Here is a 14,571-nt window from a genome sequence, read left to right on the forward strand (position 1 = left end):
CGTCAATACTCGCTGAGCAGTTTACTCGGCACACTCAAGCATATCCTCCATAGACAACCATTCAAAAAGAAAAACCTCGTCTCCTCACCAGGGTACCGCCACAGAATGTCTATAGGAGCACCGCATTATGCTATTTTAAGCTAAGCTTGTAGGATCCCCATTAGAATGGCTCTGGTTTAACAACGCTCAATGGCGCAAGCAACAGCATATAGCCGTCATCAGTTGTCCAGACCAGAGCGCGCTTAAGCTTTTCTGGTGATAGTTTAGTTACACTGCTTTGGTAAACATGGATCGCACGGTTTAAGTGAGCATTTGATTGTGTCGTTTTTAATCAAATGCATTTATTGACCTTAAGTGCCAGAGAAACAAGGGCGCAACCATCATGAAAATTTTGTCTTTGAACTTCCAGTCCAGCGGTTGCTATATACAGTTGAAGTCAGAAGTTTACATACATCTTAGCCAAATACATTTAAACTCAGTTTTTCACAATTCCTGACATTTAATCGTAGAAAACATTCCCTGTCTTAGGTCAGTTAGGATCACTACTTTATTTTAAGAATGTGAAATGTCAGAATAATAGTAGAGAGAGTGAATTATTTCAGCTTTTCTTTCTTTCATCACATTACCAGTGGGTCAGACGTTTACATGCACTTTGTTAGTAGTTGGTAGCATTGCCTTTAAATTGTTTAACTTGTGTCAAACGTTTTGGGCAGCATTCCACAAGTTTCTCACAATAAGTTGCTGGAATTCTGGCCCATTCCTCCAGACAGAACTGGTGTAGCTGAGTCAGGTTTGTAGGCCTCCTTGATCGCACACGCTTTTTCAGTTCTGCCCACAAATTTTATATCGGATTGAGATCAGGGCTTTGTGATGACCACTCCAATACCTTGACTTTGTTGTCCTTAAGCCATTTTGCCACAACTTTGGAGGTATGCTTGGGGTCATTGTACATTTGGAAGACCCATTTGTGATCGAGCTTTAACTTCCTGGCTGATGTCTTGAGATGTTGCTTCAGTATATCCACATAATTTTCCTTCCTCATGATGCCATCTATTTTGTGAAATGCACCAGTCCCTCCTGCAGCAAAGCACCCCCACAACATGATGCTGCCACCCATATGCTTCACAGTTGGGATGGTGTTCTTCAGCTTGCAAGCCTCACCCTTTTTCCTCCAAACATAACAATGGTCATTATGGCCAAACAGTTCAATTTTTGTTTCATTAGACCAGAGGACAGTTCTCCAAAAGTTAGCTCTTTGTCCCCATGTGCACTTGCAAACTGTAGTCTGGCTTTTTTATGGCGGTTTGAGCAGTGGCTTCTTCCTTGCTGAGCAGCCTTTCAGGTTATGCCGATAAGGGACTCGTTTTACTGTGGATATAGATACTTGTCTACTTGTTTCCACCAGCATCTTCAAAAGGTCCTTTGCTGTTGTTCTGGGATTGATTTGCACTTTTCGCTCCAAACTACGTTCATCTCTAGCAGACAGAATGCGTCACCTTCCTGAACGGTATGATGGCTGCGTGGTCCCATGGTGTTTATACTTGCGTACTATTGTTTGTACAGATGAACGTGGTACCTTCATGTGTTTTGAAAGGATGAACCAATCTTGTGGAGGTCCACAATTCTTTTTCTGAGGTCTTAGCTGATTTCTTTTGATTTTCCCATGATGTCAAGCAATGAGGCACTAAGTTTGAAGGTAGGCCTTAAAATACATCCACAGGTACACCTCCAATTCAGTACACCTCCTATCAGAAGCTAATTGGCAAATTGTCTAAAGGCTTGACATGATTTTCTGGAATTTTCCAAGCTGTTTAAAGGCACAGTTAACTTAATGTATGTAAACTTCTGACCCACTGGAATTGTGATATAGTCAATTAAATGTGAAACAATCTGTCTGTAAACAATTGTTAGAAAAATTACTTGTGTCATGCACAAAGTACATGTCCTAAACGACTTGCCAAAACTATAGTTTGCTGATATTAAATCTGTGGAGTGGTTAAAAAATTAGTTTTAATGACTTCAACCTCAGTGTATGTAAACTTCTGACTTCAACTGTAGTTTCTGTAGAGGGCTGCACAAATATTAACACAAACAAACACAAACACGTATATGAATATGATATGAACAAACATGAATACAAATATGAATACCAATGAACATTAATTAGAAAAAAAAAACAAATACGAACAAACACAAATTATTAATACAAACACGCATTTTATGAATATGAACAAACATTTGAATACGAACGAGCACAATCACAAATATGATAAACACAAGCACGAATATAAATATGAAAATGAAAAAAAAAAAAACACAAACACAAGTATGAATATGAACATGAAAACAAACAAATAAAATTTGAATACAAATATGAATAAAAACATGAACATACATACAAATACAAACTCGAACACAAATATTAATATGAGCCAGGGCAAGCAGTGTCAAAAACAGGTGACATTCATTAATATGCTCATTTGCTCATTCGATGGTACGTAAACTCCTCTAGCGTATATTATGAGATGTTGTAAATACATAAAGCATTTATGCCAAAACTATATGCCAGAGCAAAAGTACACTTTTAACACACAATGACAAAATTAGGGACCTTTGTAATGTAGATGAACACATTTATAATCACTTAAACAAGTGACGACCTATATTTTAGGTTGTATGATGTTAATGAATCATGTGAATCATTTGGTTTGAATCGTGAAGGTCTTTCTCCTAAACAAACTCATAAATGCCAGAGGAGATCTGTTCACAATCTTTCGTCCTGTCCATCTGTGTATGGAACTTCTGTTTACTTTAGGACGATTAGAAGGTAAACCATCGTTTGTAACTCTATCTGAGACAGAGGGGACCGTGTGTGTGTGTGTGTGTGTGTGTGTGTGTGTGTGAGAGAGAGAGAGTGTGTAGCAAAGGCCAAAACTGTGTTTTGGACAGGATGTGACACTGATTTTGTCCAGAGCTGAACATGCACACACACATACAACAACAGAGGGCTGTGTGTCCCCAGGCTAATATCGCTGCAAGTAACAGTTAGTACTCATGAAACTCACTTCGCTTCACTTGGTTTTATGTTCCCATAAAATTAATCTTATTTTTGTCACTTTAACAGAGTATAAACTTATAGCTCTGCATCCCGGATAGACACTTATCTCGTAACTAGTGCAACTCTGCACCTCACAAACCTGCCTGAAACATTCAGTAATTCAGACACCCAGTTTACTTTTAAAACTGTTTTAGTGAATGCACTTGCAATGAAAATTTTACACAACTTAACATGATTTTAAAGAGAAAAAAACTATTTGTCATAGCATTTTAACACTCCCAAAAAAACTGGATTAAATTTCACATAAAGATAAAAAATAAATAAAAAAAATCTTAGTTTTAAAACCATTAAGATTATTGCATTGTAACATTATTTTCATGACAATTAAGGATAATTAATTGATTCTCATTAGATTCTTATTATTGTAATAAAGTAAATTAGGTATAGCACCAATGTATCAGCCATTGGCCAATAATTGACCACATTAAAACCATTAGCATATGTGTCATGAATAAAAATGATAAATATTAATATATAATTATATGTTATACATATTAATATTTTATAATATCAAGTAACTGATTAGAAAAAATGACAATTTATTTATACAAAACAAAAACAAATGAAATCAGAAAAAGTAAAGCATGTAGAATATGCATACTATAGAATTTATAATGTTTCATCTCACACATAAATTGTGAGTTGCAAAAACAGAATTGCAAAAATGTTTTATAAGTACAACATAACCTTTTTTTCACATATTAATTTTTCTTTTTTTTTAAGTTGTATTTATCGTTCATTATAGCTCTCTTAAAATTTTGGCCTGTCATGTTCAACAGATCCAATCCATTTTCAATGAAAATTATTTATTGTTAGAACAATAAAATAGCTTTTGTATCACTTTATACATTTTAATTCATAATAAGTGGCAAAACATTGGTATTATAAAGGATTACAAAGATATCGGTATAGGCCTATAGTTGTTAATGTCACAATGCAAAAAAAAAAATGCCTAAGTAGGTTTAGGGTAACATGACCCGGACATGTTTTTGACAAGATTTGTGAGATTAACACAGCCAAAAGTTTTGAGAGAAAAAAGGTGACAACATCCACTTCACATGAAGTTTCACATGTGAAGTGGAGTGGTGGTGGCGTTGTGGACTAAACCACTGAACTGGTTCAATCCCCACAGCCATCACCATTGTGTCCTTGAGCAAGGCACTTAACTCCAGGTTGCTCCAGGGGGATTGTCCCTGTAATAAGGGCACTGTAAGTCGCTTTGGATAAAAGCATCAGCCAAATGCATAAATGTAAATGTACACAGAACTTCAGAATACCTGTGAAACTGATGCGTCACAATCATTCAAATCTGAATTCAAATGCCATTGTGACATCAGCGGTGTGTTCAGCCATTAGATCTGCTTGTTTGTCCAGTCAAGACCACATGACCAACAGTCTGAATCAAAAAGTGTGTTTCACACATTTACAGTGGATTTAAGAAAACGTTTTAGGAGCGATTTTCATCCACAAAGGTTTAGAATTTATAATATTTGCCCTAAAATAAATGCTGCTATGAAGAACAATATATATTACCATTTTCAACTGAAGAATATGTTTTTTCTCATTTTAAACTCTATTACTAGGATTAGTTTTCAGAAGATTAACTTTACTTTTTAAAAAAACACTGCTGAGAGAAATACAAACAACAAATCAAAAAAGACCGATAAGAATTCCAACCATTCTTTGAAAGAGCTCAAATGATATGAAGAAAGTCTTGCTGTGCCAGTTCAACCTGGATGCTGGTTAGTTGGTTTCATAAGTGGGCAGTGGCTACATTAAACATGACAGCTACAGAACGAGCCCAAGACACTCCCTGAACTTCATGTACACAACTACACTGCCTGGACAAAAAAAAAAAAAAAAAAAAAAGGGTCGCCGATTGGATTTAAATAAGCAGATACTTAAGAGTCTATGATTGGATCATTATTGCAGTGATTAGTATGTTTCAGCTGGCAACAATTTTTGTAACCCTAACTGATGCAGTGTGCAGCTTCTCATTTCTTAAACAACCATGTCAGAAGACGTATATCCCGTGGTTGTGGAAAAGATGTTACTATGTTTCAGAAAGGGTAAAATATTGGCCTGCATCAAGCAAAGAAAACAACTAAGGAGATTGCTGAAATCACTGTAATTGGATTAAGAACTGTCCAACGCATTATTAAAACCTGGAAGGATAGTGGTGAACCGTCAGCTTCGCGGAAGAAATGTGGTCGGGAAAAATCTTGAATGATCGTGATCGGAGATCACTAAAACGCTTGAAGTCACAACGACAGTAATCGACTGTAGAATTCACAGCTATGCTTAACAGTGGAAGTAAGAGCATTTCCACACGCACAATGCGACGAGAACTTACAGGATTGGGACTAAACAGCTGTGTGGCCACAAGAAAGCCACTTGTTAGTGAAGCTAATTGGGAAAAACGACTTCAATTTGCTAGGGAGCATAAAGACTGGACTGTGGAGCAATGGAAAAGGTCATATGGTCTGATGAGTCCAGATTTACCCTATTCCAAAGCGATGGGCACGTCAGGGTAATAAAGGAAACGCCTGAAGCGATGCACCCGTCATGCATAGTGCCCACTGTACAAGCCTCTGGAGGCAGTGTTATGATCTGGGGTTGCTTCAATTGGTCAGGACTAGTCTCAGAAACGTTATGCGGCAATAAAATGAAGTCAGCTGACTACCTGAATGTACTGAATGACCAGGTAATCCCATCAATGGATTTTTTCTTCCATGATGGCACAGGCATATTCCAGGACGACAATGCCAAGATTCATCAGTCTCAAATTGTGAAAGAGTGGCTCAGGGAGCATGAGGAACCATTTTCACACATGAATTGGCCACCACAGAGTCCTGACCTTAACCCCATTGAAAGTCTGTGGGATGTGCTGGAGAAGACTTTAAATAAATGAAACACACTCTGAACAGAAATAAATGTTGTGACGGTGCATAAGGTGTCGAAACAATGCCACGGCATAATCAAACTAAAGACAGTCCAACGAAATATTACAGTATGCGACTTTTTGTTTGGCCAGGCAGTGTACTATACTGTAAGAACCTCATGGAAACAATGTCAAATAAATCTCAAATGTAAGAGCATGTGAATAATGCCACTTAACATATAGATTTCGAATGAAGGAAGTAGGAACAGAACTATTCTGGTCCAGACCCAAAACCTTGCCAGCAAGGCAACCTAAAAAAAAAAAAAAAAGAAAAGAAACACTGGCCTTAGTGCAAAACACCACAGCTATTTCAATGGCACTTTAAGATCAACTAAATATGTAATGGAAATACAGATTGTTATGTTTTAGTAGAACAATTACAAACTAAGTCCAAAATGTCAAACATGATGCATTTGCATTCCAAATGACCCAGCTTTAGATAACGGAACACCCAGACTCGGGACAGCCAATGTGTTCAAGACTTCAAGCATCAAACGGTTTGTTACAAAAGTAACAAAGCCAATTCAAATTCAAAATTTCGAATCACCACTTTTAAGTATGTTACAATGTATCACTTTAACAACCCGATACTTTCTGGCGCCTTCTATATATTGTAGCACTTCAGAACGGCGCAGAGAAAAGTGTGTAAACTTTCGCAACAGTTTCTAACTCGGATCAAACATTAGTGTAAACACATCAAACCTGATTCGTATACCTGATGCAGCGCCGTCAGTCCGTCTACATTGGCGTGGTTGATATCGGCACCCTGTCTCAGGAGCTCCGCCACCTCCTCCCGGTCCCCGGCGGAGCAGGCGGCCATGAAAACGGCGCCCTGGGCGAAGCGCACTCGGGCCCGTCGGTTTCCGGGAGCGGAAGACTGGCTCTTCGCCTCCGACCCGGTCCGGTCTGTCTCCGAGCCCTGCCACCGCTGCAGCTGATCCTGCCGCCGCTGCTTCGCAGCTTCGGACCGGGAACGGTCAGTGGCAGCCATCTTCCTCCCTCGGTATCTCCCGGGGAGTGTCTGTTTGTCAGAGAAGTGATGTCCGATTCGCAAACTAGTCGTTCTTTTGAACTGAATCTTTTTAATGACTCGGTTGAACCGATTCGCGAATCACTCGACTGTAAGGTGGAAACTAGATTAGAAATAAAACAGTGAGGTGACGATTGGAGCGATTAACAATACTATCTTTAATTATCATTAGACTAATATTATCTATCAGTGGGATTAGTATTTCTAATAATGTTGTTGACAATATTAGATCATTGGACGCGATCTCGCCGGATCGAAAACATAGCAACCATTTAACCACAAAAATCAAAATTTTCTGAGAACACTTCACTGATAGGCTACTAAAAAAAACTATGAATCGGGTCTTTAAACAAGTTTGTTGAAACGAATCGTCTGAATGAACCGATTCAATAAAATGATTCGAATCTTTCGATGCCGCTTCAAATCGGGGAGAGGAGGAGGAGGAACGAATCGCGCCCCCTGCCGGACGCGATGAGAAGAACAATCATTGAACGGACGGTGAAGTCAAACGCGAGCTCATCAGCCAATAGGAGCTCAGCGTCAGGATGACGCGATAATGCCACGCACTTGAACTTGACTTGTACGTTCTTTGACAGCTGCGCAGTGGAAAGTACCAATTTCCTCTCTCTCTCTCTCTCTCCTTTTTATGAATTAAAAAGCATGAAAGGCCATACAATATAAAAAGACTTGTGTAGTTTGCCACAGAATAAAACGAAAACATTTGCAAGGTATTAGCAATAGTGTAGGCTACATGTAAACACAATCTATTACTTTCCTATAAAAGCAGCCATGTAAAAGTCAGGAGTTTGCAAACATTTCTTAGACACTTTTAGTAAAGTAATGGAAAATATATGACCAAACGGGGGGAAAACCCCTATTAAAAATACAGGTTCCACAGGAAAACCTTTTTAAATCCTAAAATCTTTAGAAAACCCTGTATGCACTGCTACCAAAAATTGATATTTATAACAACAAATAACCTTTATTTTTAAGATCTCTTCACAACCTAAACAAACAGTCAATATAGGCATTTATATGCAAAAAAAAAAAAAATACCTTTATTAGGTGTTAACTCATTTTGTAATCTGACTACATACTGACGACTTGAAAACTGGGCAGAAATGGCTGCGATCTTGAATTCGCACAAATGCACTGCAGATTAGGAGGATGGTCTCACAAAAAAAGCACAGCATCAGATTATGAAGCAATTACAGTGGATTATCAGATTAGCTCAGTCTGGGACTAACCTTAATCTGTGTCTGGCAACCATTTAAAAAAAAAAAAAAATTTGTAAAATTAAAACAAGGAACGAAAAGTCTGTTCAATACAGTAGCAGCATTGTTTGTTGCATTGACAGGGCATATTGCCATATTGTTTGTTTTCAATCAAAGTCCAGTAACATTACGTTTGTCTGGCATCCCTTCCGTCCTGAGTTTATATTACTTTCACATTCTTATCCAGGTGTGAAACAGTGATGAGGTGCACACAGGAGTTCAAAACATAAATACATTGACAAGGGCATGCAAGATACATTCGAAGACATTCGGAGAGACATGACATTTCTTTCCAATAGTCTTAAAGTGATAGTTCACCCAAAAATGAAAATTATTTTCATTATTCATAATTTACTCACACTCATGCCATCCCAGATGTGTATGACTTTCTTTCTTCTGCAGAACACAAATTAAGATTTATCAAAGAATATCTCAGCTCTGTAGGTCCATACAATGCATGTGAATGGTGATCAGAACTTTGAAGTTCCAAAAAGCACATAAAGGCAGCATAAACGTAATCAATATGACTCCAGTGTTTTAATCCATGTCTTCAGAAGTGATATGATAGGCGTGGGTGAGAAATAGATCCATATTTTGGCTGAGCTATCCCTTTATCACAGAAAATAATTTCAGCTCCTCCTTCAGTTCTTAAAAAAAGCAGAAATCCTGGTTACAGTAATGAACTTACTGTGGAAGTCTATAGGGACAGTGTTCAGGAGGGTTTCAAAGCAGAAATGTGAAGCTCATATTTTTGCTCAATCGCTGATATTAATTATTCATTGAAAACTGTTCATTATTTGGGCTGTAAAGTTGCCAAATCGACCTTTTGAAGTGGGACTGCTTTTCTAGGAGGATGAACTTCTAGTTGAATGTTACAGACGTAATTCCTGTGAAGTTGAAAAACTGAATATAATTTTATACAAACAAAATTAATAATACTATCACACTTGTTAACATATCAAATTCAAGGCTCGTAGCTATACTTTTAACATAGTGTGTATTTTAATGTTTATTGCATGGCCTGTGTACTTTCATAGTGGCTGCGTTACTGTAACCACAACTTTAGCTTTTTATTAAAACTGATGGACGAATCTAAATTTATTTAGTAGTAATGCATATTATATGCCACAAATGCTGTCGAATATATATATTGAGATGAGGAATTTATTGAACCCGGAACATTCCTTTAAAATGAAATTCCACTCTGACATGCAGCATTTATTCCAGATACATTTGTCCAGTTTTCTCAGGCTGTAAATAAATATAAAGTTTTTAGTTTGCACTTCTTTGACAATCTCAAAGAAGTCATGATTGCCTTAGTTCAGAACCTCCTCACTGATTAAAAGTTGCATAAATGTTGGTCCTCCAGTAGGCCCAGTTGTTAAGGGAGCAGGCTGGTGTTTGGGGGTCCAAGAGGTCGCATGCTAAGACCCTCATCTGCGTCTTGGTGTGTAGTGGTGAAAGACCCTCGAAAGTCCAGATTGACACAGAACAATCCTGGCAGGAGTTGGCGCTGGTACTGGTCCAATCGCAGCATGGCATCCAGTACCGATGAGCTGCCCCCACTGACCCAACCCGGCAGCAGGCGGACCGCACTGAAGCTGGCCGGGACGGACTGGGAATGTTTCAATTCCAGCTGATAGGAAAAGCTGAGAGAGAGAAAGAAAATACGACATAAGGCATAATTGTTTTGGGTGTTTTGAGAATGTCAAGTCAAAGCTGATTTGTTAAATGTGCAACAACACAGCAACATTAGTACTTGTTGACAATGGAACGACAATGACATACATTTCTTTTAGATACAAATTTAATATTTCAACAATAAAATAAGATAATAGGCAAAAAGAACAAATGGTAATAAAGTTTATAACTATGAAGCGGTATGTGCACTATAAATAGGAATGAGTTTTGTGGAAAAAATAGTTTGCATAATATTGAAAAAACATGTTTTTCAACAAGAATGTTGAAAGAAATACATGCAGATATACAGAAATATAGAATATACAGTGTCTTACTGTGCAGACACCTGCTGTGACACACTCCTCCCGGCGTGAGTTAATACACTCTGCAGCAGTTTGACAGTCTGTTCCTTCATCCAGCCCACATCCTCCTGAATATCTGGCAACCATTCTAACAGTCTGACACACAGAGAGAAAATATTAGAAAATGTTTACACTACCAATTAAAATTATGGATACACCCCTACTCATTCTTTATTATAACTGTTTCCACATTTTAGAATAATAGTAACATCATCAAAACTATTAAATAACACACACTGAATTATATGAATTATTTAGAGAACAATTAAAACTATCATATATTTGAGCTTCTTTGTCTAGATTCTGGCTATGCACTCTGGTCATTCTCTCAAGCACCTTTAAACATTATTGAAGGAGTTCCAATGTATGCTGGACATTTGATGAGTGCTTTTCCTTCACTATCCACTCGAACTCATCCATCTCAAAAATACGTACTGAAGTGTTTACCTGATGCTAAGAGACACAACTGACTCCAGAGGAAGTGTGTACGGTAACAGTACGGCAGACGCCATCCTGACTGGTAGCAGGTTGCTTAGGGACTGCAACAGACTCCGCCTCTCCTGACAGGCCTCCACAAGCGCTTAAAAAAGACCAAATACATTTAACATAGAGCACAGATAGACAGACAGATGGATGGATGGATGGATGGATGGATGGATACAGACAGACAGACAGATGGATACAGACAGACAGATAGAACAATAGGTGGATGGATGGATGGATGGATGGATGGAATGAGAGATAGATAGAACAATAGATGGATGGATGGATGGAAGGACAGATAGATAGAATAATAGATGAATGGATGGATGGAAGGATGAATGGAATGAGAGATAGATAGAACAATAGATGGATGGATGGAACGATAGATAGATAGAATAATAGATTGATGGATGGAATGATAGATAGATAGATAGAACGATAGATGGATGGATGGAACGATAGATAGATAGATAGAACAATAGATGGATGGATGGAATGATAGATAGAACAATAGATTGGTAGATGGATGATGGATGGATGGATGGATGGAAGGATGGATGGAATGACAGATAGATAGAACAATAGATTAATGAATGGATGGAAGGATGGATGGAATGAGAGATAGATAGAACAATAGATGGATGGATGGAACGATAGATAGATAGAATAATAGATGGATGGATGGAACGATAGATAGATAGATAGAACAATATATGGATGGATGGAACGATAGATAGATAGAACAATAGATGGATGGATGGAATGATAGATAGATAGAACAATAGATTGATGGATGGATGATGGAAGGATGGAAAGATGGATGGATGGAACGAGAGATAGATAGAACAATAGATTGATGGATGGATGATGGAAGGATGGATGAAATGAGAGATAGATAGAACAATAGATGCATGGATGGAAGGATGGATGGAATGACAGATAGATAGAACAATAGATAGATGGATGGAACGATAGATAGATAGATAGAACAATAGATGGATGGATGGAACGATAGATAGAACAATAGATGGATGGATGGAATGATAGATAGATAGAACAATAGATTGGTAGATGGATGATGGATGGATGGATGGATGGAAGGATGGAACAAGAGATAAATAGAACAATAGACTGATGGATGGATGATGGAAGGATGGATGTAATGAGAGATAGATAGGACAATAGATGGATGTATGGATGGAACAACAGGTAGATAGAACAATAGATTAATGGATAGATGGAAGGATGGATGGAATGAGAGATAGATAGAACAATAGATGGATGGATGGAACGATAGATAGACAGAATAATAGATGGATGATGGAATGATAGATAGATAGATAGATAGAACAATAGATGGATGGATGGAAAAATAGATAGATAGAACAATAGATCAATGGATGGATGGAAGGATGGATGGAATGAGAGATAGATAGAACAATAGATGGATGGATGGAATGATAGATAGACAGAATAATATATGGATGATGGAACGATAGATAGAACAATAGATTAATGGATGGATGGAAGGATGGATGGAATGAGAGATAGATAGAACAATAGATGGATGGATGGAATGATAGATAGACAGAATAATAGATGGATGATGGAACGATAGATAGATAGATAGAACAATAGATGGATGGATGGAACAGTAGATAGATAGAACAATAGATGGATGGAATGATAGATAGAACAATAGATTGGAAGATGGATGGTGGATGGATGGATGGATGGAAGGATGGATGGATGGAACAAGAGATAGATAGAACAATAGATTGATGGATGGATGATGGAAGGATGGATGCAATGAGAGATAGATAGAACAATAGATGGATGGATGGATGGATGGAACGACAGGTAGAAAGAACAATAGATTAATGGATAGATGGAAGGATGGATGGAACGAGAGATTGATAGAACAATAGATGGATGGATGGAACGATAGATAGACAGAATAATAGATGGATGGATGGAACGATAGATAGATAGATAGAACAATAGATGGATGGATGGAACAATAGATAGATAGAACAATAGATTAATGGATGGATGGAAGGATGGATGGAATAAGAGATAGATAGAACAATAGATGGATGGATGGAATGATAGACAGAATAATAGATGGATGATGGAACGATAGATAGATAGAACAATAGATGGATGGATGGAACAATAGATAGATAGAACAATAGATGATGGAATGATAGATAGATAGAACAATAGATTGGTAGATGGATGATGGATGGATGGATGGATGGAAGGATGGATGGATGGAACAAGAGATAGATAGAACAATAGATTGATGGATGGATGGAACGACAGATAGATAGAACAATAGATGGATGGATGGAACGATAGATAGATAGAATAATAGATGGATGGATGGAACGATAGATAGATAGATAGAACAATAGATGGATGGATGGAAAGATAGATAGATAGAACAATAGATTGGTAGATGGATGGATGGAAGGATGGATGGAACAATAGATGGATGGATGGAATGATAGATAGATAGAACAATAGATTGGTAGATGGATGATGGATGGATGATGGATGGAAGGATGGAACAAGAGATAGATAGAACAATAGATTGATGGATGGATGATGGAAGGATGGATGGAATGAGAGATCGATAGAACAATAGATGGATGGATGGATGGAACGACAGGTAGATAGAACAATAGATTAATGGATGGATGGAAGGATGGATGGAATGAGAGATAGATAGAACAATAGATGGATGGATGGAACGATAGATAGACAGAATAATAGATGGATGATGGAATGATAGATAGATAGATAGATAGAACAAAAGATGGATGGATGGAACAATAGATAGATAGAACAATAGATTAATGGATGGATGGAAGGATGGATGGAATGAGAGATAGATAGAACAATAGATGGATGGATGGAATGATAGATAGATAAAACAATAGATGGATGGATGGAATGATAGATAGATAAAACAATAGATGGATGGATGGATGGAACGACAGGTAGATAGAACAATAGATTAATGGATGGATGGAAGGATGGATGAAATGAGATAGATAGAACAATAGATGGATGGATGGAATGATAGACAGAATAATAGATGGATGATGGAACGATAGATAGATAGATAGATAGATAGATAGATAGATAGATAGATAGATAGATAGATAGATAGAACAATAGATGGATGGATGGAACAATAGATAGATAGAACAATAGATGGATGGAATGATAGATAGAACAATAGATTGGAAGATGGATGGTGGATGGATGGATGGAAGGATGGATGGATGGAATAAGAGATAGATAGAACAATAGATTGATGGATGGATGGATGGAAGAATGGATGAATGAGAGATAGATAGAACAATGGATGGATGGAACGATAGATAGACAGAATAATAGATGGATGGATGGAACGATAGATAGAACAATAGATGGATGGATGGAATGATAGATAGATAGAACAATAGATGGATGGAATGATAGATAGATAGAACAATAGATTGGTAGATGGATGATGGATGGATGGATGGATGGAAGGATGGATGGATGGAACAAGAGATAGATAGAACAATAGATTGATGGATGGATGATGAAGGATAGATGGAATGAGAGATAGATAGAACAATAGATGGATGGAGGATGGATGGAATGAGAGATAGAACAATAGATGGATG

The 14,571-nt window shown here is 37.6% G+C and overlaps 2 protein-coding genes across 2 annotated transcripts in view; both read right to left on the reverse strand.

Moving 5' to 3' along the window:
• Positions 1-7,101, reverse strand: part of LOC127437189 (protein phosphatase 1 regulatory subunit 12A-like) — a 43,657-nt gene extending 36,556 nt beyond the window's left edge. Inside the window, exon 1 of the mRNA XM_051691954.1 lies at positions 6,775-7,101. Coding sequence (XP_051547914.1) covers positions 6,775-7,050 — 276 coding nt within the window. The 5' untranslated portion in view covers positions 7,051-7,101. The remainder of the gene's footprint in view (positions 1-6,774) is intronic.
• A 989-nt stretch (positions 7,102-8,090) lies between these two features.
• The window catches only part of LOC127437191 (patatin-like phospholipase domain-containing protein 2), a 14,283-nt gene continuing 7,802 nt past the window's right edge, over positions 8,091-14,571 (reverse strand). The window contains exons 7-9 of the mRNA XM_051691961.1: positions 10,853-10,985; positions 10,379-10,501; positions 8,091-10,012 (exon numbers count right to left, since the gene is read on the reverse strand). Of these exons, the coding sequence (XP_051547921.1) occupies positions 9,745-10,012; positions 10,379-10,501; positions 10,853-10,985 (524 nt within the window). The 3' untranslated portion in view covers positions 8,091-9,744. The remainder of the gene's footprint in view (positions 10,013-10,378; positions 10,502-10,852; positions 10,986-14,571) is intronic.

Source organism: Myxocyprinus asiaticus, chromosome 48 (assembly GCF_019703515.2).
Source record: "Myxocyprinus asiaticus isolate MX2 ecotype Aquarium Trade chromosome 48, UBuf_Myxa_2, whole genome shotgun sequence".
Taxonomy (NCBI): Eukaryota; Metazoa; Chordata; class Actinopteri; order Cypriniformes; family Catostomidae; genus Myxocyprinus; species Myxocyprinus asiaticus.